Source organism: Eretmochelys imbricata, chromosome 8 (genome assembly GCF_965152235.1).
Source record: "Eretmochelys imbricata isolate rEreImb1 chromosome 8, rEreImb1.hap1, whole genome shotgun sequence".
Lineage (NCBI taxonomy): Eukaryota > Metazoa > Chordata > Testudines > Cheloniidae > Eretmochelys > Eretmochelys imbricata.
Genome location: NC_135579.1, coordinates 52,245,245 through 52,270,633, shown reverse-complemented (window position 1 = coordinate 52,270,633; position 25,389 = coordinate 52,245,245). Strand labels below are relative to the sequence as shown.

Here is a 25,389-nt window from a genome sequence, read left to right as displayed (position 1 = left end):
CTGCATTGGGGGTGGTGTTTACTTTACAGATGCACAAAAAGACCCCTTTGTGTGAGTGTCAATGCATTTTATGCCAAAGTCATGCAAAAGTACATAAACCCGCATCATGGATTCCATCGTCTTGGCATCTGATTGGCGGGACTGAGCCTTCCTGAAACTCCTCTGCCAGTGCCAGGTAGGTGGGGGATAGGACAGCGCTTGGGAAAACAGCTTGCTTGGCTCACTGTCCAACAAGTCTAACAAGCCCAGAGAATGATCAAAACCTCCTGCGCCTCCCCCGCCCGCCACCTCCTCCACTCCCCGATAAATTCCCAAGACTGGTCATCCTGCCGCCGCAGCAAGCTGCTTCCCAAGAGCTGCATGCTTCTTCGCTCGCAGCCCCCAATGAGGATGGAAAAGCGGTCTCGCAGCTCCTCCAAGGAGTCCCACAGGAGGAACAGAGAGCCTGCAGACTCACAGGGCAGGAGAGAGAAGGTGGAGAGCAGAAGAGCAGCCAGCAAGGACAGAGAGGGGCTCAAGAGGGGGAAAGCCAAGGAGGGCAAGAGCCCCATGGAGACAGACAGCAGGATGCCGAGCTCCACAGTGGTAGACGTGGACGATGTAGTGTCTTTCGACGAGGAAACAGAGGTGATGGCACTGCTGGAAAGTGAGCGACAAGAGGAAGGTAGGATTTGGAAAGGGCAGGAGAGCAGTAGGGACAGAGGCTACTGGCTTGTGGGGCACTGGGGTCCGATTCTGCTCTGATCCCTGTATCGTCATTTACACCAATGCAAAGGGAGAGCAAAGCAGGTGCAGTAAGTGCATGGTGCAGGAACAAGCAGCAAGTGATCACACAAACCCCCAGGGCCAGATTTTCAGAAGGGCTCAGTACCAGGCCCTGGGGCTAGCCAGGCTGCTCAGAGACATCAGGACCTGTTCCATTTCTAATAAAGCAACAAATTTAGCAGCAAACAGCATCCATCCTGCATCCCTTTAGGCCTCAGAGCACTGCTCATGAGCTTCGTTAAGCCACAGCCTCACTAGCTCTATTACCCCTTAACCCTGAGAAGCACAGGGGATTATTTACTACCCTTAGATAGAAGAAGTTTCTAGCTAGAGTTATCCTAAGTGTCTCTTAAGCCTTGCTCTGCCCAGAACACACCTGAACCAACCTATTGCCACAGGAAACAGATCAAGATGGTCAGTTCCAGGGGCAGGGATTTGGCACGGGGTGGGGAGGGGAAGAAGGGGGACTGCGAGGTGATCAACAGAGCTCTTTGCCTCTCATCCTTTGTATATTGGCACTGTACTACCAATAGGCACAGGCTCTATCCATAGACCTGATCTGCTCAGCCCTGGCATCACAGGGATGGGAGGGAATGCCAAGAAGCAGCAAAAACCCTCCCCAGTCCAGCTGCTCTGCTGCCCCAGCTTTACTTCTCTCTCCCTGATGATTAATTCTCTACATCTGCCTCTTTCCTCTAAGGAGTTCTGTCTTGATTACAGGGAGCTGCTCGTCGCTACAACCAAGATACTAAGCCACAATCAGAACATTGCTGGAGGTTCTGAGGACACGCAATTTGGGAGCGTTTCCAGCCACAGGTTTAGTTCAGCTTGTTGTAGGGAGAAGGTCCAGCTGCAAAACTCAGATACAGACTGTGAACCCTTATAGCTTGGTGTGTTGGCATGTGGGGCTTCGGTTCAAGCTCCTCTCTAGACCTGGTCTTTCTGCAGAGAGCCCCTAAAGGCAGAAGGGACTGTCATAGTCAGTGGAAGCAGGGATGTTAACTCACCTTTGGAAAGAGTAAGCATTCTGCTTTCAGGGCTTTGCCTGCACCCAGCAGGAAGCCATCTGCCTACTAGAGCCACGGGTTCTCTAAAGGGGGCAGTAGCCCTGAAAGGCCAGCTTTTAAGGGCAGCCAGTGGAAGCTGGAGCATGCCCACTTTGGGGAGAAGGTGGAGTCAGCATCAGCTCAGTAGGAGAAGGGGGTTCTTGCTCTCCTTCCTACCAGCCTTCTGATGGGAGGTCAGAAAGGAAGGTTCAAAGGGGGAATATTTTAAAAGCAAAACCAAGGGAGCTAATGTAGCCTCGTGGACAGAGCACCTGCCTGAAGGCAGAAGCATTGGGTTGTGGGCTACAGAGTGGGTGCATGAGCCTGAGAGGGTGAGCTTTCCTATCTGTTAATTGAGGGAAATAATCAATGTCACAGGGAGTGTGTGAGGCTTAACTTATTCCTGATTGTGAAGCCTGAATGGAAGGGGCTATAAATGCATGAGCGTTGCAGGAGCTGGTAGGTTACAGAGAGAGCACAGCTATCCTCGCACAGGACAGGTGAGGGTTAGGGTCTGTTTAAAATGATCTCTGCTTTCTGATTTTTCTCCTTCCTGTACTGTCCATTAGTAAATAAACATCTGGACTCAGAGCTCAGACCACCATTCTTTCATTGTAAGCCTTTACCCTCTCTCTCTCTCTCACACACACACGCACGCACGCCAGGTCTCATCCTCCATAAATAGCATTTAATCCAGTCCTACAGCTTCAGACAAAGTTAAAAGCCAGAATTTCTGGGAAAGGATCACTTGTTGCTCTGAGTCACAGCATCAACCCTAAAGGACTGCATGGCTCAGAGAATTAGTAAGAGCCCAGGTAGCCTTTCATTTGGAAGTCACTGCTGCCCATTCACCTGGGGCTGCTGGGGAATAAGAGTTGTTTCCCTCTGATATCTGTCTGATGATACTTGGGTAACATTAGGTCCCACAGGAGAGGTGCCCACATCACAGAACTCACCAGGGGCTTCAGCTCTAGTGGCACCAGCCACATAAAAAGGCCAAAGACTTAATTGCAGGGGTCTCAAACTCAGTTTACCGTAGGGCCAGTGCCAGTCCTCAAACCCTCCCAGTGGGCCAATCATGTCACTGAAGAAGGTGTTCAGAAAAGAAAACGTTGATATTTATTTTTTATTTTGAATTTCTTAGAAATAATAAAACTGTCATCCAATTTTATACAATTCTTCCCCTGCCAGGGAGTTTTTAGTGTTTGTCAAACACCTGGCAGTGCTTCAGTTCTGTCAGTTTGTTGATGTTTGGCCCCAGTGACTGAGCAGTTGACACCTTCAGGATTGCAGCAAGGTGGGCATCAGATAGTTGTGTTCAGTATTTCGGCTTGTTTATATTCATTGTGGGGAAAAGTGATGCTGCCTCCATGGCTGACTCTGCCCGGCAACTAATGATGATATCTCTGTCCCTCTCCCCCAGCCAATGGGAGCTGCGGGGGGCAGCACCCGCAAAAAACAATGCCGGTAGCGTGTCAGCCTGGGTCTCTCCTCTGTGGGCCGCAGTGGGGAGGTTCTTGGGCCACAGGTGGCCCACAGGCTGGGACTTTGAGACCCCTACTTAATAGCTTCCAAGCAGCAGGATTGTCTCTGAGCTAAGGGATTGACCTGGGCATTGGGAGAGCTGGGTTCAGTTCCCAGTTGTGCCACAAATTCCCCATGGGCAAATCACTTTAGTCTCTCTGTGCCTCAGTTCCCTCTGTAAAATGGGGATAACAGCATTTCCTTTGTCTATTGTTTGGGGCAGGGACTATCTCTTACTGTGTGTATCCCTAGCACCCTGGGGCCAGGCCTCAAGCAATACTGCTAACTAATGGGGATAGACCAGAGGTGGGCAAACTACAGCCCGTGGGCCACATCCAGCCCGCGGGACCGTCCTGCCGGCCCTTGAACTCCCGGCCGGGGAGGCTAGCCGCCGGCCCCTCCCCTGCAGCCTCACCTCGCCGCACCGCCAGCGCTCTGGCCTGTTGCTCCTGCCGGGCAGTGTGGCTGGCTCCGGCATGGTAGGGGGGTGGGGAGTCCTAGGGGACAGTCAGGGGACAGGGACCAGGGGGCAGTTGGATGGGTTGGAGGTTCTTGGGGAGGGGGGCAATCAGGGGACAGGGAACAGGGGAGTTGGATAGGGCATGGGAATCCCAGGGGGCCTGTCAGGGGGTGGAGGTGTGGATAGGGGTCAGGGCAGCCAGGGAGCAGGGGGGGTTGGATGGGGGTGGGGTCCCGGGGGGGCGGTTAGGGGCAGGGGGTCTCAGGATGCGGGCAGTCAGGGGACAAGGAGCAGGGGCTTTGGATGTGTCGGGAGTTCTGAGGGAGGGCAGTCAGGGGGTGGAAAGTGGGAGGGGGCAGATAGGGGGCAGAGGCCAGGCTATTTGGGGAGGCACAATCTTCCCCACCCCGCCCTCCATACAGTTTTGCAACCCCAATGTGGCCCTCGGGCCAAAAAGTTTGCCCACCTCTGGGATAGATGATAGCCTCTACGAGTGGTTCCAGTGGGTCAGGGCTGAAGCACAGTGCAGTGGGGCACCATCTGTTTTTCTGCTTGTGCTGTGGATCCCCAGGCCCATAAAGCTGGCACAAAAGAAAGAGCTGTTGCAACTTCCCCTTGCACTGGGTGGCCTCTAGTCATTCACTGCCCAGGAGTGAATCAGACACTACCATCAGGTCAGTAAAGGTGCAGACCCAGAACCAGCTGCTGCCCCTGCCAAAGATCTTCAATGGGCTCCTTGAGCTCAGGACTCTTAGACCAACCACGGGGAAGCTGCTGGCCTCACCTTCTTCCCATGTTACAGCAAAGCGCCCCCCCCCCCCCCCCCACACACACACACAGAGCGTGGGTTCTTTACAGCTACCCATTTCACACTGTGGCCTCATGCCATGGCACAAAGACCTGGGCCCAGATCCTCAGAGGTATTTAGGCACCTAACTCCCATTAAAACCTTTGAGGATCTGGGCCTTTGTTCCTAAGGGCACCAGTGGAAAAGTGGCACGTGGCACACCCTGGCCTGCCAAAACCACAAGCCTGGGGTTTGGGCTGCAGCCTCTAGTCCCTCTTATTGGTGTGGATTTCCAGGCATAGCAGACACACCCATGCACAGTGCTACACTCAATAGGGTTGAGGTTGCAGCTGGAATCCATTTCAAAAGGACACACAGGCCTAGCCTAAGATCCCCCTGTACCAGTCCCAGATGAATAATGCAGCCTCCACTTAGAACAGCAGAGAGGAGTAGAGCTTTCACCTGGTTCTGGTGCCCTCCTGGAATGAGCACTGGCTTTGTCTGGTTCATGCATCCAGCTGGGAGTCTGCTCGCGGACAATGGAATCGTCCCAAACACACAGCGATAAAAGCTTCGTACCCAGCCCACCAGAGGAGCTACACCACCCCGACAGGAGAGATGCTGGCTCAGGCTGCACCTGGGAAATGGGACATGCGAAATGCCTCTTCTTTGCTGGGACTTTCAGAGTATTTCTAATGAATATTTAAAGTACGATACCAGCAGTAGTGCCTGATCAGCACTTGTTCCCCATGGTGCTGTCAGAATACATATAGTAATGTAGCCTCTGCTCCAAAATGCTCACACATAACCATGTTTTTACCCTTTTAAGCCAGGCCCTGAATACTGACTCCAGTGTCTTGGTCAAATTCCAGCCCAAGTAATTACACTCTGTCTATCGCTAAGCAGGTTTTGATCATCTGGTGGAAGCTGGATTTCTGACCACGCAAGCAGGTGTCAATCGGTCAGTAATATGGAAATAGGCACCTACTAATGTGTTCTTTCTTTTTCTTTAGGGATGACATCTCCCGGTCGAGGTATCTGTGAGTGGCTTCTTACCATCTTGTCCCTTCTCTTCATCATATTGACCTTCCCCATTTCTGTCTGGTTCTGCATGAAGGTGAGGCTATGCATGGTGTGCTTGACTTTGCAACCTTATTGTGGTATTTTAACATAGGTTTTGGGTGTAATTTCCTAGAGTTTTAAAAAAGCAAACTGAAAACACAGAAATGCCATCATGTGGCATCATACTGGCACCCCTGTAGGTCCTCAGCAGTCAGAACCTTTACATACACCACTCAGCCCTCTGCTACTTAAGCTAATGGATTAACTGATAGCAATAGTTGGTTGTTATCCAGATCATTTCCCAGATATTTGCTGACAGCAGAGGAATGGTGAGACTCAAGCATAGGTGCTGGAACAATTTTTAAAGTGGGGGTGCTGAAAGCTATTACCATGTATCTGGTGGTTAGTACTACTTCAAGCCAGGGGCTCAAACCAGCAGGTGCTGCCACGCTACCAGCACCTATGGTCTCAAGGACCTTGGGTTCCATTCCAGGCTGGAGGGGAGTGTATTCTAGTGTGCAAACTCTTCTGCCCATTCCCCTCCAATCTGGTCCTGTCCCGTCCTTGCCCTGGGCTCCTTGTCCCAGTCCTATCCTCCTCACCTAGCCAGTCCCAGTCCCCACTCCTCAGACTTTTCATCCCAGTCCCCATCTCCTTTGCCCAGCCAGTCCCAGTTCCCTGCTCCCAGCTCCTCAACCCATCCGTCTGTGTCTCCCGCTCAGCCTCCTACGTCCACAGTCCCCATCCCCACTGGCTCCCAGTCCCAGTTTCCCACCCCAGCCTCCCTGTCTAATCTGAGTGTCCCTCCCCCAGTCTGACTCCTTGTCCCAGGCTCTCTGCTCAGCCAGTCCCAGTTGTCTCCTTGCACACTGGCTCCTCTCAGATCTGTCTCCCCTCCTCGACTACACTGCTTCCCATTCCCAGTCTCCCCCAGCTCCCCATCTGATCTCAGTCTCCCCCTCAGTGGCTCTCAGTCCCATCCCCAGCTTCCTGTCGTGGTCTCCTTGCACAGCCAATCACAATCTCCCCCGATCCCAACGCACAGTCCCAGTCATTCCCCACCCCTGCACCCCTCCCAGAATTCTTCATCCCAATGTACTCGCCCCACCCCAGATCTGGCTCTTGCCCCCTCTGCATTTGATTCAAATGGCTTCCTCCTCTACGCTGCCTAGGCCCAGGAGGGAGATCATTGAGAGCACTGGAGAGACAGGCTCCCTGCTCTCAGTTCCACTGGCCGGGAGCCGGCCACAGTTGCAATTGCCATACAGTCTCTGGGCCAGATTCTCAGCTAGCATAAATGGAAACAGCAGCCCTGGCATGAATGGAGCTACACCAGCTGACAGCTCTGGCTGGCTGGCTCTGCACAGTTTGCCTTTCGGTGGTTTTCCCAAAACAATGATTTCACCAGCTTCTCTTCCAGTGCCACAGCCCTTCCCCCAGATCCCCACCTGCTCCAATTCCAGCCTCTCTGTCTCCCACTGCAGATCGTGCGGGAGTATGAGAGAGCCATCGTGTTCCGACTTGGGCGCCTCCTTCCCGGAAGGCCCCGAGGGCCCGGTAAGCAATTTGTTCGCTCCTTCACCCCTTTCTCTTGCCACACTCATGCAAGGCTCCAGCGGGGCTCCCAGAAGTGTCAGGCCGGCCACCCCATCCCCAATGTTCCCAGGGGATCCCACGCCCAGTGTCCCACTCCCCGTGCCTTGCCCCTCTCACTCCACCCACCACAAATGTACATCCTGGTCCAGGCCAGCCTCTGCTAATCCTGAGTCTGCAATGGCGTGGATGCACCCTTCTCCTCTCCCCTCCGTCCGATGGCCTTGTCCTCCTAACACCCCACCCCTGCGGGCTCTGGCTGTCTCCCTCCCTTACCAGGTCTGCTAATGGCTGACAATGAGGGCATTGTTCTCTGCTTGGCAGGCGACTGGCTCCTCACAGGGCTGGCTGCCCCTTGGGCTGCTGCAGCCACAGGAGATGAGTCGGGTGAGGGGCGTCTGGAAATCCTGTGCCCAGTGCCTGAGGCTCCCTTGGCCCTCTCGCACTCCATGCAGCCGAGCCAAGAAAGGAGTAGGCAATTCTTGGGACCCCTGTTTCCTCTTCTGGCAATGGCAGCTCCTGTGAGGCTCCCAACACCTGCAGGCCTCCAACCACTGCTGAAGTGGTGGGGTCAGGCTTCATGCCCCCTGGTTCCCTTCCCCCTCCCAACCATGAGGAAGTGGAAATGCAGCCGCTTTCCCACCCCCAACTGCAGGTTGTGGTTGTCTCCCTACCCCTCTCCTCTCACAGGGCCCTTCGCGTCTATGTGCCATGCTCAGCTTGCTCCATCCGCACTCCGCACATATTAGCTGCCTGGGGGGCCCTTGCATTAAGACCCCATGGGCCTGGCACCCTTCTCCTCAAAGCCCCCACTGTGAGGACTCTAGGCAGCCAAGGGCCTGAGCAGGGCCGGCTCTCGGTTTTTTGCCACCCCAAGCAAAAAATTTGCCACCCCAAGCTCAGGTGGGGCTGGGGCTCGCAGGCGGTGCTGGAAGTGGAGGGAGTGATGTCACCTTCTCCCAGCACCTGCAGGGGCTTTCCCCCCTCCCCCGCCCGGCCACGCAGAGAAGCCCCCATATAAGGGGTGGCACAAGGCAGCGCAGCAGCCAGGGCGCAGAGGAGGCGGTGCAGCCCCGGCAGGACTCGCCCTCTCCTCCCCAGGTAGCGGCTGGGCCTGGCAGCTCAGCATCCCGGGGCTGGGGCTTCCCCTTCCTGCTGCGGCCGGGGGTGCGGCGCCCTCGCCCCGTCTAAGCGGTGCAGCTCCGAGAGCGCAACTGCCCCGAAAAGAAAGTCTGGCTGGAGTGCCGCCCCTGGAAATGTGCCACCCCAAGCATGTGCTTGCTTTGCCGGTGCCTAGAGCCGGCCCTGGGCCTGAGCCAGAACCCCCGTCCAAACCGTCCACAGCTTGTTCTGGTCTGGATCCTGCTCCAAGTGCTACAGCTCAGACCCATCTTGGTGCTAAGACGTGGGCTCACCTGTGAAGTGAGAACCCAGCATGCTGAGTGGGGGACAGCGAGTGACTCTAAAACCTTAGCACTGAGTGGCCAGGGGAACCCCTCAGGGACTGATGTCTCTGCCACATCTTTTGGGAAGAGTTTATTTCCGTCCCCCACTCCACTCATTCCTGCAGCAGGACATCTGGGCAGGTGTTTAGTGCGGGAGACGCTGCAGCTCTGGGCCCTTCTCTTGGTCTTTGTCCTGTCCTACGTAGCCCCAAGTTTGCTGCTGTTGGGTCAGGGAGTGGGACTTTCTTCCATGGCATCCAGTCACATGCTGCTACTCTGTCTCTTCCTCCCCTAGGCCTTTTCTTCTTCCTTCCCTGTCTGGATACATACCACAAGGTAGACCGTCGCCTCAAAACCCTAGAGATCCCCTTCCATGAGGTAAGCCAACTCCCTCCCATTTATTCCCTTGCATCTCTAGCATTAGCTTTTCCTATGGTTGGTTAGAGCTATTTGCTCCCTTGTGGGCAGGTGGCATAAAATATTACACTCACCCAAGAGGCAGGCTTAAGCCTGAAGTTAACTGCAGCCAGTGGCTAGTGTCGGTCATTCTGCCCTGGAGCAATAAAAGTATCTCACACTTAGATAGCACTCTGGCTTCTGAGGGACCCCAAAGTGCTTTAGAAGCTGTACACAGCCAGCACAGCTGAGATGCAGCCAGCTCTGGGCAAAGGACACTAGCCGACTGGCAGACAGCACACTGCTCCATGCTCATGATCATATTGCCAATCTTATGCTATTTGGTATTTTTTATAAGCCCCAGGTCCTAGAGTCAGGTGAATGGGCAAGAATCTCACTTTTTTTCCCCGCTTAATCAACGCTAAGTATCTAGGCTTCATGGCTGTGCAGAAAGGCTCGTAAATGTGACCAAAATGCACCCTAAAAGTGCAGAAACTAGAAGGCACAAATCATACAGGTACATTAAAATCTCTCCATTTTTAATCCAAGTTAACGATTTTTGAACACATAAAATGGGCAACGCCCACACTAAGGCCCAGCACAACACAACACACTGCTGCACAACACAGCACACCAAACATAACCCAATGCACCACTGGCCAGTACAGCACAGCACGACAAGGAGAAGGGAGGAAGAGTTTTTGGCCAAAGACACTGGGCCAGATTCTTCAAAAATTGCCAGGGGGTCCAGCGCAGAGGAGGCTGGGGCATGGTTCTTAAGATCTCATCTGAAGGACCCACACATATGTACCAGCCTTGGAAGGACAGCCTGCTGGGATTAAAGTCTGTCATTTCAGGGTCTAGGCAGGCACAGGCCAGTGGGGAGCAGCCCTCCCTATGCCCAAATCCTTTGTTTTCATTTCTTTCCTTGGCTCCCTCTCCCTGCATTCCTTATACCCGGCTGCATTACTAGCTAATAGCAGCATCTAGAGCCCCCACCTGAGATTTTTTCCGGGTGGGCAGCTTGGAGCAGGGACCATCCTGCATGACTCCTAGCATGCGGTGGATGCTGCCGTGAACAGTGATAATCACATTGTTCTCGGTGCTGCACACACATAGTAAGAGACAGTCTGCCCAAACCACTTACGTGCAAAATAGACAAGACAGGCCAAGAGCAGGATAGAAAAGAGAGGCAAAGTGACTTGCCCAGGGTCAGAGCTAGGACCAAAATCCCTATGATCTCCTGAGTCCCCGCCCAGTGCCTTACCTACAAGGCCATTCTTCCTCTTCTGCAGTGTTCCCAGCTCCTCCATCCCACCCCAGAGTTATCAGAACCAGCTCCATCACCCCCAACATTCTCTGTCTAGGTGGTGACTAAAGACATGGTTACCGTGGAAATAGATGCAGTCTGCTACTACCGGATGGAAAATGCCTCTCTCCTCCTAACCAGCGTGGCCAACCTCTCCAGCGCTGTCAAGCTGCTGGTACAGACAACCATGAAGCGCTTGCTGGCCCATCGATCCTTCAGTGAAATCCTCCTGGAGAGGAAGAGCATTGGCCAGGAAATGAAGGTATCTCCACAAGGAGGTGGGCAGCTGTGGGGCCAGAGCGCTGGGGCAATGCAGTAGATCGATCTTTCAACACATGGTGTATAAAGGGCCTCAGGGAAAGGCCTATAAGAAGCCCACAGTGATCAGTTAGTTGCAGGGACTCTGCAGACTCTGGAGACTTGCTGCGCCCAATGGAAGGCAACAGTGTGATGATTATACTTTGAGTCCCTTGGGTTAGAGAGGCTGTCCAAGGGCAAAGTACTTGGGCGAAACACAGGCCTGATGGGCCGCAGCCACAGACAAAGCAGCCACAGAAACGCAGGCCTGATGGGCCGCAGCAGGTTTCTCCTCCAGCTGCAGCAAAGGTGACACCAATCCAGCTGCTGAACGGGGCCTGGGGGAAGCAATCCACGCTGGGAAATGATCAGCCATCCCGATTCAAATGACACATCCAGGGCCAAATTCAGGCCTGGGGTAAGTGGGACCCACTCCGCTGATTTCAGTGGAGTTACACCAGAACTGGATTTTTTGAGGCAGCAATGGTGCTTCTGAGTCAGCTGACTTCTCTGGGAGCAAATCTTCCTGAGCACAGTGTGAGACCCAGAAGCCAAGAGCAATGAAGACGTACATGGCAGCTTACCTCCTTGCCCTGCCCTCTACAGGGATTTCTCTTGGTGTCCAACCTTTAGAGACACTTAAGCCTTTTAACCAGAAGTGTTTTTCTGTAGCATGCACAAGTATCCATAGCAGACACATCCCTCCAACACGAGCTCTCAGGCAGTGAACCATATGAGCCTGTGCCGACTGTCTGACTTGTTTGTAAGTGCCTTGGCACAGTGCCACACAAACTGCCCACGGTCAGTATATCCCCATTTCTACAGGTCGCCTTGGATGCAGTCACATGTCGCTGGGGAATCAAGGTGGAGAGAACAGAAATGTAGGTAGGAAACGTATGAAATGGCGACCCAGCAGGGTAAAGAAACCTCCCCATCCCCTTTGCAAACACTACTTGCTAATGTCTGGTCCTTTGCCACCTTTGCCCCTGAAGCTCTATCCAGGTGTCACCTCTTCAGCGCCCCGAGCCCCCAGCCAGCCCTTCTCCTTTGCCCATTGTGATGGGTTTGGTCACAGAGACCTCCTTGGGACTGTCAGCTGATGTGCTGAAATGACCTCTGAGCCCGTTTTCCCTGCTAGCTTGGGACTCCAGAACCCTGCCTTGTTGAGCCAGACACGCCAGTCTGCTGCAACACAGACCCAGGTCTGAACCATGCCCCCAAAGCTGCAGACTTTAACCAAAACTGCTCAGCAGGTTTCCTATCTCCAGTACCCAGGCACCCAGCTCCCAATGGGATCCAAACCCCAACTAAATCCATTTTACTCTGTATAAAGCTTATACAGGGTAAACTCATAACTTGTCCTCCCTCTGTAACACAGATAGAGAGACAGGCACAACTGTCCCCCCCCCCGGTATTAATACATACTCTGGGTTAATTAATAAACAAAGGTGATTTTATTAAGTATAAAAAGTAGGATGTAAGTGGTTTCAAGTAATAACAGACAGAACAAAGTAAGTTACCAAGCAAAATAAAACAAAACATGCAAGTCTAAGCCTAGTACATTAAGAAACTGAATACTGGTAAAATCTCACAGTCAGAGATATTCCACTAAATTTATTTCACAGACTAGACTCCTTCCTAGCCTGGCCCCATCCTTTCCTCTGTACAGTTCTTTTTAGTTGCAGCTCAGGTGATAACTAGGGGATTTCTTATGACAGGCAGCCCCCTTTGTTCTGTTCCACCCCGTTTTTATAGCTTTGGCACAAGGCAGGAATCTTTTGTCTCTCTGGATCCCCACCCCTCCTTCTAAATGGAAAACCAGGCTTAAGATGGATTCCAGTACCAAGTGACATGGTCACATGTCCTTTGAGACCCCAGCCGCCATTCTTCCTGTCCTGATTTACAGGAACACAGGAAGGCTTGCAAGTAACCAGAGCCATTTACAACCAATTGTCCTGATTAATGGGAGAAGTCAAGATTCCAAGCCATTATTAATGGCCCACACTTTGCATAGTTACAATAGGACTTTAGAGTAATACTTCATATTTCTAGCTTCAGATACACGAATGATACATTCATACAAATAGGATAACCACACTCAGTAGATTATAAGCTTTGTAATGATACCTTACAAGAGACCTTTTGCATAAAGCATATTCCAGTTATATTATATTCATATTCCAAGCATATTTTCATAAAGCATATGGAGTGCAACATCACACCCACATACTCAGCACCTCCACTTACTGGGCTGCAGAAGTTTAAATGGCATAAAACGCTCTTGTGTTTTCCAGCTGGGGCCAGCTCCTCAGTGGGGAAACTCAGCATAGTGCCACAGATGTTGTCAGAGCTATATCCATTTACACCAGCTGGGGATCTGGCCCTGTTATTGCAATTCAGATTTCCCGGCCCGGTTCCAGAGGAAGAAAGCACAGCTCAGCCAATAACAGACCCTAGTTCAAGAATCGGAGTGTCCTTGGGAAGAACCCCATTGATTCCAGTGCTAGGTGGGTTGGGCCCAGCTGGGTGGGAGATGAGATTGGAAGGCTGAAAATCTGAACTCCGGGGACTTTTGTAAGCTGCCTCAGCCTGGGACAGGAGACACTGGGGCACAGTGTCAGACAGGCTCGCAGCCTGGCGCTACCCATGGGCACGGAATTCCAGGGTCCATGTAACTCCGGTCTCTTCTTCCTGCAGCAATCATGTGCGGCTGCCGGCTGAACTGCAGCAGTCCTTGGCAATGGAAGCAGAGGCCCAGAGACAGGCCAAAGTGCGGGTAGGACACCAGCGAATGCCCCTATATTCCCCTGCGGATCAATTCCCAGCCTTTTCCGGCCATTTGGACAGAGACCACATACACAACCAGGCGGGGAGATTCCCCCCAGGGCCTCTACTGACTCCTCACCCCATACGCCTTCCCGCACACAGCACTGCCCCTCCACACCTGCAATGGGAGGGGTGCTTCTCCCTACCCCAAGGGGGCTCTCTCCCCAGCAGCACTGCCCAATGCCCCTCCATGCTCTGTGTTGCAATGCCTACGTCCCCCTTTGGAGTTCAGCCATTTCTGCGGCATGGAGCAGTCCCTTTATCAAACTCTTCCCACTGGCGCTCACTGCAGGCTGAGTCCGGGGCTGCCTCTGTCCCTGCACTGAGCGATGGGAATCCTAACGGGAGAGGGCAGGTTAAATGCCGGAGCACAGTGCCTGTCTCCCAAACCCTGAACTGACTGCTCCCTCCTTTGCTTATTCTATAGCCCTCCTCCACAGGAGGGCTCCACCCAGTCAAGATCCCCAGGAAGGCCCCTCTGACCAGCCCTACGGGTACTTGACCCACAGGCTGGGGAACCCCACTTTAAGGAATAACAGGAGTTGGTAGGTGCTGCAACTGCAGCAGGTAGGTTACCCTGCTGCAGTCCCAACCTCTCCCAGCAGAGGGCACAGCAGAGAGGTGATGGAGGAGCTCTGGCTGCATAGGCTATTCCACTCCCTCCTTTGCTCAGCAGGAGGCACTGCAGAGACTAAGGTAGGAGCACTGGCCATGGGAGGAGCTTGCAGCGACTCCAGCCTAGCATCTTCACTCAGACTCACTGTAAGAAACGATGTCAGCTCCCATCAGCCAGGCCCCCTCAGCTCCTGCCAGCCCCAGTGGGGCCAACCCAGTGGAATGGTGCAGAAACAGTCATTCATTCCCTTGTGCTGCAGGTGATTGCTGCCGAGGGGGAGAAGGCTGCCTCCGAATCCCTGAAGATGGCAGCCGAGATCTTGGCCAGCTCCCCAGCTGCTGTCCAGCTCCGTTACCTGCACACGCTGCAATGCCTGTCTGCTGAGAAACCTTCCACCATTGTCCTCCCTTTGCCCTTTGACCTAATGAATCTTGTATCTGCCGCTAGCCACAACTCCACGGGCAGCAGCCTTCCTACCACCGCTCCCAATCACCCTGAGGCTCCAAAGGACACGAAGGACTCCCCCATGCTATAGAGCCATGCCATGGGGAGCTGGCACCCAGATGGACACCTTCTACCAGGTCACTTATCTTCAAACAGGCGCCATGGATTGGTCTGAACTATGCCAGCCCTCCAGCATAAACTGTGGAGGGGTTGGGATGGGCAGCAAGCAGGGGCCTGTGATATAAAGTGGGCTGGGCACAGAAGTTTGAGTTTGCTTTGAAGAAACATTCCGGCTCATCCCGTGTGTGGGGCACCGGAATGGAGCTAGGGGTGGGGACGGGGACGGGAGCTTCCTCTGCGTCTCACCATTTCATTGCTCCTTTCACCCTGCTGTGCTGAGGAGCAGAGGGATGGTATAAATGCTTACCCCAGCTGGAGCCCTAGAGATGGCCTCTATCATTCCAATTAGGCTGGCTGGATAGACTAGGGGTGTTTTTATTTAAGGCCCCAAATATCAACCTCTCCCTTCCCAATCCCCACAACATGATCTGGCTGGAATCATTTGCATTGCAAAAGCCTGGTGCCCAGGAGAAGCGAGGAGGCCCAAAGGGACACCCTGCTGTAACGTATCAGTCAGAGGCTGCGGATTATCCAGGGCTCCATACGCTCGGGCAGTGCTTGAGATCTTCCTGCTGTGTCACTCATCGTGAAGTGGGTATCTCCTCAAAGAAGGGCAGCTGGTAAGAAGTGCTGGCCCACGTACAGGGTGAGCTACATGAAACCTCTGTCTTTCAGTCCTTCGTGCGTGCACCCCGCTGGAGACAGATTTCGCTACCTTCGCCCCTCTCTGGGTGGAATCCCCATGGTCTTGGTCTGCTCCCTCGACTGGGTTTCTGGGCTGCAGCCCCCTGCCTCCCAATCGTATTAATGTAGCTGGCCCAGCTGGGCTGGGTCCCTGTAAACCCTTTGCCTCCAGAAGCCTGAGGTATCAGCTGAATAAAGTGACTCAAAACAAGGGCTTCAGACTTACATATTAATCATTCACCCAAAGGGCCATGCCAGTCTGAGCCAACGGATCACATGATACAGGCCTAGCCACATCTTCCCTCTCACTTACACCGTCTTCCTTTGCAGCCTTTGGCAAGGTCCTCTCACCTACTTACCTTCATCTCCAGCTGGAACAGCCTGCCTGCTGCGAGTGCTCCCTTACTCAGTGTGTCACTGGTAGTGTCCCCCATGCAGGCAGCTGATGATGACCCACCTCCACAAACCAGGGGAGGGGCTTTATAGCTGTTCCTGGTCTTTTACACCTCTAGGCTTTCAGCCCTAGCACCCCCTCTGCCTGGTGCCTGGAGAACAGCATCCTCCCACATAATAACCCCAACCAGTGTCATCTTAACTCCCTTGAAGCTGTTTACCCCACGTGGCTTATCCCAACTATTGCTTCATTTCCTGCTTGTTTACCCCTAAGAGCCTCCTTTGACTGTATCCCAGACAGAGGTGCAGGCTAATGCCAAGCAGGTAAACTGAGGCACATAGGGTGTTCATGAAAGCTAATGCAGATAGCTCCCGCAGTCTCCACCCGTGCAGCCGAAGCATTGATTGCAAAGGGCAAACTAGGGTTGGAGCAGTAAGTGGGCAGCCCCTGGGGAATAGTGTTCCCCGAGATCTGTCACTTGCCAGCTGTTGGATTCTGGGCTGAGGTGGCCAAACGTGTGATGTAACTAGGCCAGGGAGAGCAAATGGGCAGCACAGCAGAAAGCAAGGTGGGGTCCTTGTTGTTCCAGCTCCTTTCTCTGTGTTAATGTCAATTGTTAATGAGCTCCGGCAGCAGCCCAGTGGCCTGGTGTCACCCAAGGTTTGAGTAGGAGGGGCTGGAGGACAAGCTGGCGCACATCTGGCTGTGGGTTGGGGAACGGGCACTGCCTACAGCCAGGCTGACACATAGCAGCCACACTGGCTCCTAGCAGCATTGCTGTCCCCAGGGGAGCTGCTGCCCTTCTGCCCTAGAGGAGTGAACAGGGCCCCTGGCTTCATGGGGTGGAGGCAGCCAAGTGTGAAAGCATAGCACCCCCCATCCAGACCAGTCTCCTCCATGGATGATTTTCGTTGGGTGAATGAGGTGAAAGACAACCCCCTCTATGGCCTGGGAGCCTGCTCCTGAAATGGACACCCCAGCCATCTGTAGGGTAAGCAAGCTGTATTCCTGCTTGTTGCTACTAGATGGCGCCCGAGGACAGGACACAGGCAAAGTTCTCGTCCTCTGTATGTCTGTGTGAGACATGAACCTAGTAAGAGAGATGGGATCTTATTAGGGGACTAAAGGCTGAGAGATAAACTACAAATCCTGATGTACTTCCCCTGAGATAGTGAAAGCAGGGAGCTAATAACTGTCATGAGCTTTATAGATAACAGCAACATTTCTATAGCTTTCTTCAACTGCCCTATGCGATGATTCTCTGGTGATGATTCTCTATTCAGTTCTGTCAGATGGTCCACAGAACAGATAGAACGCTCAAAAAAACCCAACAGAACTAAGCATCATGTCTCCAGAAGACTCTTTAAATATCTGTAGCTCCCTAGTCAATTGGATAGACCTTTCCCCATAGCAAAAGTATGCAGCACATACTAGCAAATCCTGTACAGCTCTAGTACTGCACCGTATTCCTGACCATCTCAGGTCTGGGATCCCCACAGCTCTGATACTGCCCCTCTCACCTACCTTTGAGTATCCCTCTTGGAGGCAGTGCAGCCAAGCTGATAGGGCATTGGACTGGGACTCAGGAGACCTGGATCCCATTCGTGGCTCTGTCACTTACCTGCTGGGTGATCTTGGGCAAGTCTCTTCCCCTCTCTGTGGCTCAGTTTCCCCACCAGTGACTTGGGGATAATGATACCAACCTCCTCCATAAAGTGCTTTGAGATCTATGGCTGAGAAGAGCTATATATGAGCTGGATATTATTATTAATAATACTTATTGTAATTACAGCAAATTGCCAACCCAGCCAAATTGCCACCCTGCACCCTCTGGCTATTGTATTTGTACATCTCTTTTCACTAAGCCCTTGCTTGCTGCTGACCACTGTAAGAGGAGACCATCTGCAGCTGGGGTAAGGTTCCTGATAGTGATGCCTCAATACAATGCATCAGCATAATGGAGATGGACTAGCAGAAAAAGGGTTAACCCTTAGGCTATTAAGGACAAGGATCCTCATTGCCGGTGAAGACACCAGGCTAAAGCCCTGAGCAGCATGTGCCAACCTGGGCTTCCACCGCTTCTCCCACTCCTTCCACTTTGCAGCCAACCTTCTGGCTGCTGCATCCACTTTGGGATTCCTTCCCTACCTGCCTCCAGAACCCCTTATTCTCCTGTTTCCCTATTTCACCCTCCATCTGTAGAGGTATAAAACTAAGGAAACTCTCAGCCAAATGTCTGAGCAGGTGCGAAGGGAGAAGAAACTGGCTTTGGAAAATTTGGCACCAGCCTGAGTTAGTCTCCACTGAAGAACATGAGCTGAGTGGAGCCCCCCTCCTGGCTAGTTCAGGTTATTGAACAGAGGCAGCTCATCGGGCCCCACCTCCCAGCCTGGGACCCATTGCAGCAATGTAACTTCAGAGGGAAATGTGTTGATCAAGCGAAATAGTTTGTTTTCCCCCAGACATTTCTCCTGCTGTGTTTCAAACTCTGCACAGAACGTTCACTCTAGATAGACTCTCTGGGGTGAGTTACAAACCTGGCATGTTTTTAGGGCTGTTCTTTAAATACCCAAGAGGAGAGACTCTTAGGTTCACAATGGAAACAACACAACCAACCTCAGTCAGACACCATCAAGTTAATAGGTGAGCACACCCATAGTACTTCAGCCCTAACCAAGCACACACACACTGCAGGCAGGGGGAGCACTGAAGGGGCAGGCAGGAACACAGAAAGGAACGAAGGCACAGGAGCAAGCCTGGGAAGGAGTGGTGGACAGGGGTGGTGAGTTATACAAGCCGATGGTGCCCATGCTCCAGGAATATTCAGGGTCTGCGGGCCCAGCTCCATCAATGTTCGGGGCCAGGTCTCTCCCCTGGCCCCTCCTGCCACCCTCATGCACCTCCCCCAAAGCAATCTCCCAGCACCGCCTGCCACCCCATGGCAATTTAAAAGGACCCAGGGGCCCCCCGGTTGCTGCCATTGGCAGAGCAGTGGGGCTAAGGCAGCTTCCTACCCGGCCTCACTCCGCGCCACTCCCAGAAGCAGCTGGAACGGCCCTATGGGACCAGGGGTCTCTGCACACTGACCCCGCCCTAAGCGCTGACTCCACAGCTCCCATTGGCCAGAAACTGTGGGCAGCAGCATTGGGAGACCCCCAGCTCCACGCCTCCCCCAACCTAGAAGCCATTGCCAGAGGGGTGTGCAGGCCGCTTTCGGGAGCCACCCGAGGTAAGCGCCACACCCCTCATCCTCTCCTGCACCCCAAGCCCCTGCCCCAGCCCAGAGCCCACACCCAAACTCCCTTCCAGAGCTCACACCCCTCCTGCACCCAAACTCCCTCCCAGAGACCGAACCCCCTTCTGCACCCAAACTCCCTCCCAGAACCTTAGGCAGGTGAAGGGGGGGAGGACTTGGACCCATTCTGGGCACCACCAAAAATGATACAAACCCACCGTCCCTGGCAGAGGCCCTTGGAGAAGGAGAGGCAGAGGTGCAAGGTGGAGGATGGGAAGAACAGCAGTAGCACAGGCAAGAGTGCTGGAAAGAGCAGCTGATGTGCCCGGGAAGGGCCCTGAAGGCGCAGGAAGGAGAGGGGGGAGGAGTACGGGGGGCAGAGGCACGGGGAGAAAGGAATGAAGGAGCGGTGGAGGCATAAAACTGCTAACCAGGAATGTAAACTGCTTTCTTATCAACTACCAGTTTGTCTGGATAGAATGTATTGGGAAATCAGGTCTTCTATGTAAAAGGTTAAAAGGTATTGATTAAAATATAGGAACTGGTTATTATAGCACCTATAAGTATAGGGGGTGTTATGTAACCAGAATAAGAAAATAGTCAGTGAATAAGTATATTATATCTGAAGTCCTTTATATTTACGTTAAATTCTCTAAACTGTAAGCTATGTAAATGCTGTGACCTTTGGACGAACTCCTGCTAGGTGTCTGCACTGGAGAATGAAAAACCTAAGATACCTTCTAAACTTTGCTAATTTCTAAAACACTATGCCGAAAATATTTTTGAAAAATATTGCATCTCTGTTTTTGTGTAATGTGCGGGGTCCATATAACTGTCAACATTTAAACCATATGCCTTCTTGAAACTTACAACATATTACACACATCCTGGGGTAAAAATGTATAGCGCCTCACTGTCAGCGAAAAACATGTAAAAGAAACAGACAAAAAGGTGTATTAGGTAAAGTGATCTAGGGAAACTGGGAACTCTTCCCAGTTAGGTAGAAATACAGAAGGGGGAAGCACAGAATTTTGAGACAGCATGACCACTGCCACTGCTGTCTTCCAAAGGGGTTGGTAACATATTACTCTTCCTTTCTGTATTACGCTGTATTAATCTTTGATTAATAACTTGATCAAGTCTAGTTATTGGAATCTCTTGTTATTAATTGCTATTGCACCAGCAACAGACCTCTCTTAAGTCATTTTGTAATGCTGCAAATGCTAATATAAGGCCAAACACAGGGACTTGAAATGAGATCCTCAGGCCCAATAAACTTAGAGTCAAGTTGCAACAGTCTGTACTGGCTAATCAATCATTAAGACATTTGGTCATTTCACTGGAGCAACAGAGGTGCATCTTTAACATTTCTATATATACTAAGCACTGGAAAAGCAGAGAGTAGGGCTGTGTGTATAAATAAATGGTAAAATGGGGCGAAGCCCTGGCAATAACATCAATCAAGGCAAAGTCCTGGGCAGGTCACTGATATTTGCTGTAGTAATCAAACTTTCTTTGCAGGCCCAGCGTCCCATTATTGTTTGGATGCTCTGGGGACAGTTTGTGACTGTTGCAGATTTTACTATTCCCTGTCACACCCCACCCCCAAAGTCCTTTTTGTAGGTGCAAGCTGCTTCATCTTTGTTTTCCACAACCATTGCCTTGTTAGCCATTGTTAGGAGCTGCTCTGCTATCAGCTCTTTCTCTTGTCCTGGTGATTCTGTATTGCCCCGGAGGTTTAGTGCTTAGGCGTCTCCCCATTAGTCGGCAGGACTCCACCTTTGCGTCCTGGCAGCGTTGTCTCTATAACCCTTCTGGCAGTCCTGTGGGTTGTTTCCTTAGGAGTCTCAATCAAACTGACAGAGCTGTTCCTCTCCAATTCATCACCCACGTTAGAAGTCCAAAGTATCAAAAGCCATGGACATCCTGTAAAAGGATGATAACCAGGGAGATGATGGCTCTCAGAAGAGGTATTCTGAGTCTGCTGCCTTAATTATTTATCAAGCAACACTGAGCAGAACTTTTTTTCTTTTTCTGTATACCGCACCTGTATAAATTAGTTGGAAACCTCCCCTCTAAATACTTTGAAAGTATCCTGTGTCCCACTCTGTGAAAGACCTGGCCCTCCCTCTGTCTCCAAACCTGGAAGAAAACATCCCAAGATTTCTGTTCACAAGCTGAGCACCTATGAATGGGTCTGAGATCTGGACAACTTGTCCCAAAGTTCCAACTACGGCAGTACAGCTAGCCTGGGATAAGTTTATGACCTGATATCTTAAAGACTCTACTAACAGATATGTTGAGAAGGCCTGAAAGCCTTTTCTACAAGTTCTGTTCTAATCCACTCTCCAGTTATGACTAGCAACTACTCTAAAACACTGCATTACCCAGCGTGGGGTTTTCAGATAATTTATAAATCTAGAAAAGATCCTCTCTAGTGCTTTGTCTAAAGCTCTCCTTTGGAGGGTGCATTAGTGGGTGTTCCAGTCATTTTGCTATACTAAAGAACATGGAATTAAAGTGTATCTGGAGCCACAGAGATGGGCAGTGGGGTTATGCTGAAAGTCTACTACAAATGGTAACCAAACGACCTTCGTTGGACATTGCTACTCTTTAATGTTTGGGTTTGGTGGCTTTCCTGGACCGGGCACTAGCAGATGGTTTATGAGAAGTTGGCTTGGATTCTTCTTGGGAAGAGACTTCTGAAATAAAAAATACACAGAGGTTAAAAATAAATATAGCAAAACTCCTCCTTGGGTAAATACATCCTGTAGAATCAAGTATACCTCAGTCTCCACTTTCAAATCAGAACTAGGAGGGAACCACTAGAGGGGAAGTGTTGAGAAAGCCCAGGACTATATCCCGTCTTCCCCTAATCAGGGTGGATCCAATTCTAAACTGATGAAAGAAAGTGCTTTCCCACATAATACACAGTTTGCCTGTGGAACTCACTGCCACAGGATGTCAGTGAGGCCAAGAGCTTGGCAGGGTTCAAACAAGGATTAGACACTTACACATGTCAGGAAGGAGTTAAAATTCAGCCAGCAGAAAAGACAGAAACTGCTGAGAAGCAAGGACACTGACAAGTATAAACAATTGATAAGCTTATATGGTCAATGCCCACCCAGTAACTCAGTTCTTAGAACAGAATAAACCTTCCCTTCACAGCCCACCAGATATCTGTAAGCACTCATCCCTACTCCGCCCCGCCTCCTTCCCCCGCAAGGTAGCCATAGATGCTTGATGCAATAGGATGACCTCTAGACGTATATATTGTTCCTATTTTTATCTTTGTTTAGGGTTCTCTCTTGATTTGTAACAATGTCTGTCTCCGTATGTACAGATAAATGCAAATGAATTGATATGCGAATGTATATAACTTGCCACTATGGCACCATATTTTTGAAGCTGCTTGTCAGTCTTCCCGGTACCATGAATAAACCCCCTTCAGTATTGTCTGAGACAATCCAGCACAGACAATCCAGGAAGTTGCACAGACAATCCAGGAAGTTTTTGGAAAGTGTAGGGGACAATTTCCTGGTGCAAGTGCTGGAGGAACCAACTAGAGTTGGAGCTCTTCTTGACCTGCTGCTCACAAACCGGGAAGAATTAGTAGGGGAAGCAAAAGTGGATGGGAACCTGGGAGGCAGTGACCATGAGATGGTCGAGTTCAGGATCTTGACACAAGGAAGAAAGGAAAGCAGCAGAATACAGACCCTGGACTTCAGAAAAGCAGACTTTGACTCCCTCCAGGAACTGATGGGCAGGATCCCCTGGGAGTATAACATGAGGGGGAAAGGAGTCCAGGAGAGCTGGCTGTATTTTAAAGAATCCTTATTGTGGTTACAGGGACAAACCATCCTGATGTGTAGAAAGAATAGTAAATATGGCAGGCGACCAGCTTGGCTTAACAGTGAAATCCTTGCTGATCTTAAACACAAAAAAGAGGCTTACAAGAAGTGGAAGATTGGACAAATGACCAGCGATGAGTATATAAATATTGCTCGGGCATGTAGGAATGAAATCAGGAAGGCTAAATCACACCTGGAGTTGCAACTAGCGAGGGATGTTAAGAGTAACAAGAAGGGTTTCTTCAGGTATGTTGGCAACAAGAAGAAAGCCAAGAAAAGTGTGGGCCCCTTACTGAATGAGGGAGGCAACCTAGTGACAGAGGATGTGGAAAAAGCTAATGTACTCAATGCTTTTTTTGCCTCTGTCTTCACGAACAAGGTCAGCTCCCAGACTACTGCACTGGGCAGCACAGCATGGGGAGGAGGTGGCCAGCCCTCTGTGAAGGAAGAAGTGGTTCGGGACTATTTAGAAAAACTGGACGTGCACAAGTCCATGGGGCCGGATGCATTGCATCCGAGAGTGCTAAAGGAATTGGCAGATGTGATTGCAGAGCCATTGGCCATTATCTTTGAAAACTCATGGCAATCTGGGGAAGTCCTGGAAGACTGGAAAAAGGCTAATGTAGTGCCCATCTTTAAAAAAGGGAAGAAGGAGGATCCTGGGAACTACAGGCTGGTCAGCCTCACCTCAGTCCCAGGAAAAATCATGGAGCAGGTCCTCAAGGAATCAATTCTGAAGCACTTAGACGAGAGGAAAGTGATCAGGAACAGTCAGCATGGATTCACCAAGGGAAAGTCATGCCTGACTAATCTAATTGCCGTCTATGATGAGATAACTGGTTCTGTGGATGAAGGGAAAGCAGTGGATGTGTTACTCCTCGACTTTAGCAAAGCTTTTGACACGGTCTCCCACAGTATTTTTGTCAGCAAGTTAAAGAAGTATGGGCTGGATGGATGCATTACAAGGTGGGTAGAAAGTTGGCTAGATTGTCGGGCTCAACGGGTAGTGATCAATGGCTCCATGTCTAGTTGGCAGCCGGTATCTAGCGGAGTGCCCCAAGGGTCGGTCCTGGGGCCGGTTTTGTTCAATATCTTCATTAATGATCTGGAGGATGGTGTGGATTGCACCCTCAGCAAGTTTGCGGATGACACTAAACTGGGAAGAGTGGTAGATACGCTGGAGGGTAGGGATAGGATACAGAGGGACCTAGACAAATTGGAGGATTGGGCCAAAAGAAATCTGATGAGGTTCAACAAGGACAAGTGCAGAGTCCTGCACTTAGGACGGAAGAATCCCATGCATTGCTACAGACTAGGGACCGAATGGCTATGCAGCAGTTCTGCAGAGAAAGACCTAGGGGCGACAGTGGACGAGAAGCTGGATATGAGTCAACAGTGTGCCCTTGTTGCCAAGAAGGCCAATGGCATTTTGGGCTGTATAAGTAGGGGCATTGCCAGCAGATTGAGGGACTTGATCGTTCCCCTCTATTCGACATTGGTGAGGCCTCATCTGGAGTACTGTGTCCAGTTTTGGGACTCACACTACAAGAAGGATGTGGAAAAATTGGAGAGAGTCCAGTGAAGGGCAACAAAAATGATTAGGGGACTGGAACACATGAGTTATGAGGAGAGGCTGAGGGAACTGGGATTGTTTAGTGTACGGAAGAGAAGAATGAGGGGGGATTTGATAGCTGCTTTTAACTACCTGAAAGGTGGATCCAAAGAGGATGGATCTAGACTATTCTCAGTGATAGCAGATGACAGAACAAGGAGTAATGGTCTCAAGTTGCAGTGGGGGAGATTTAGGTTGGATATTAGGAAAAACTTTTTCACTAGGAGGGTGGTGAAACACTGGAATGCGTTACCTAGGGAGGTGGTGGAATCCCCTTCCTTAGAAGTTTTTAAGGTCAGGCTTGACAAAGCCCTGGCTGGGATAATTTAGTTGGGATTGGTCCTGCTCTGGGCAGGGGGTTGGACTAGATGACCTCCAGAGGTCCCTTCCAACTCTGATATTCTATGATTCTATGATTGTCTGTGCTTACCTAATTCTTGGGGGAAAGAATCTTTTTGCGTAACACACAGATAACAAAAATATCTAGAGTTACAGAGAGGAAGGATGGTCTTGTGGTTACGGCACTAGCGTGACACTTGGGAGATGTGGGTTCATATTCGCTCCTCTGTCACAGACTCCTGGTGTGAACTTGGGCAAAGAACTTACCCTCTCTGTACCTCAGTTCCCCATTTGTAAAACGAGGATAACAACACTGCCCTGCCTAACAGAGGTCTTGTGAGGGTAAACACACTCATACATTGCATGAAAGGGGCTAGATAAGTATCTTAGTATATATTAAAAATGAGCAAAATTCAAGATATAAACCACCCTGTACTGAATGGGGGTGAGGAGGGAATATTTCTGGGGGCAGGTACCCCATTTCTGCAGGGTTTCTTGTGCTTTCCTCTAAAGCAGTTGGGTCTGTGGCCACTGTCAGTGAAAGGATACTGGGCTGGACAGACCACTGCTCTCCCTAGTATGGC

The 25,389-nt window shown here is 51.2% G+C and overlaps 2 protein-coding genes across 2 annotated transcripts in view; one reads left to right on the top strand and one right to left on the bottom strand.

Moving 5' to 3' along the window:
* The first annotated feature begins 360 nt into the window (after positions 1–360).
* On the top strand, positions 361–14,661 carry NPHS2 (NPHS2 stomatin family member, podocin). Its single transcript, XM_077824492.1, has 8 exons — positions 361–664; positions 5,596–5,699; positions 7,129–7,201; positions 8,978–9,060; positions 10,446–10,649; positions 11,510–11,565; positions 13,382–13,460; positions 14,386–14,661. The coding sequence occupies exons 1-8, from the start codon at positions 361–363 to the stop codon at positions 14,659–14,661; spliced, it is 1,179 nt and encodes a 392-aa protein (XP_077680618.1).
* A 6,955-nt stretch (positions 14,662–21,616) lies between these two features.
* Positions 21,617–25,389, bottom strand: part of AXDND1 (axonemal dynein light chain domain containing 1) — a 56,245-nt gene continuing 52,472 nt past the window's right edge. The window contains exon 26 of the mRNA XM_077825046.1: positions 21,617–21,705. Within this exon, the coding sequence (XP_077681172.1) occupies positions 21,617–21,705 (89 nt within the window). The remainder of the gene's footprint in view (positions 21,706–25,389) is intronic.

Coding starts and splice junctions, on each gene's coding strand:
- NPHS2 (XM_077824492.1), top strand. CDS start 361: ATGCTTCTTCGCTCGCAGCCCCCAATGAGGATGGAAAAGCGGTCTCGC. Junction 7,202..8,977: donor CGGAAGGCCCCGAGGGCCCG/GTAAGCAATTTG, acceptor TTCCTCCCCTAG/GCCTTTTCTTCTTCCTTCCC. Junction 13,461..14,385: donor AGAGACAGGCCAAAGTGCGG/GTAGGACACCAG, acceptor CTTGTGCTGCAG/GTGATTGCTGCCGAGGGGGA.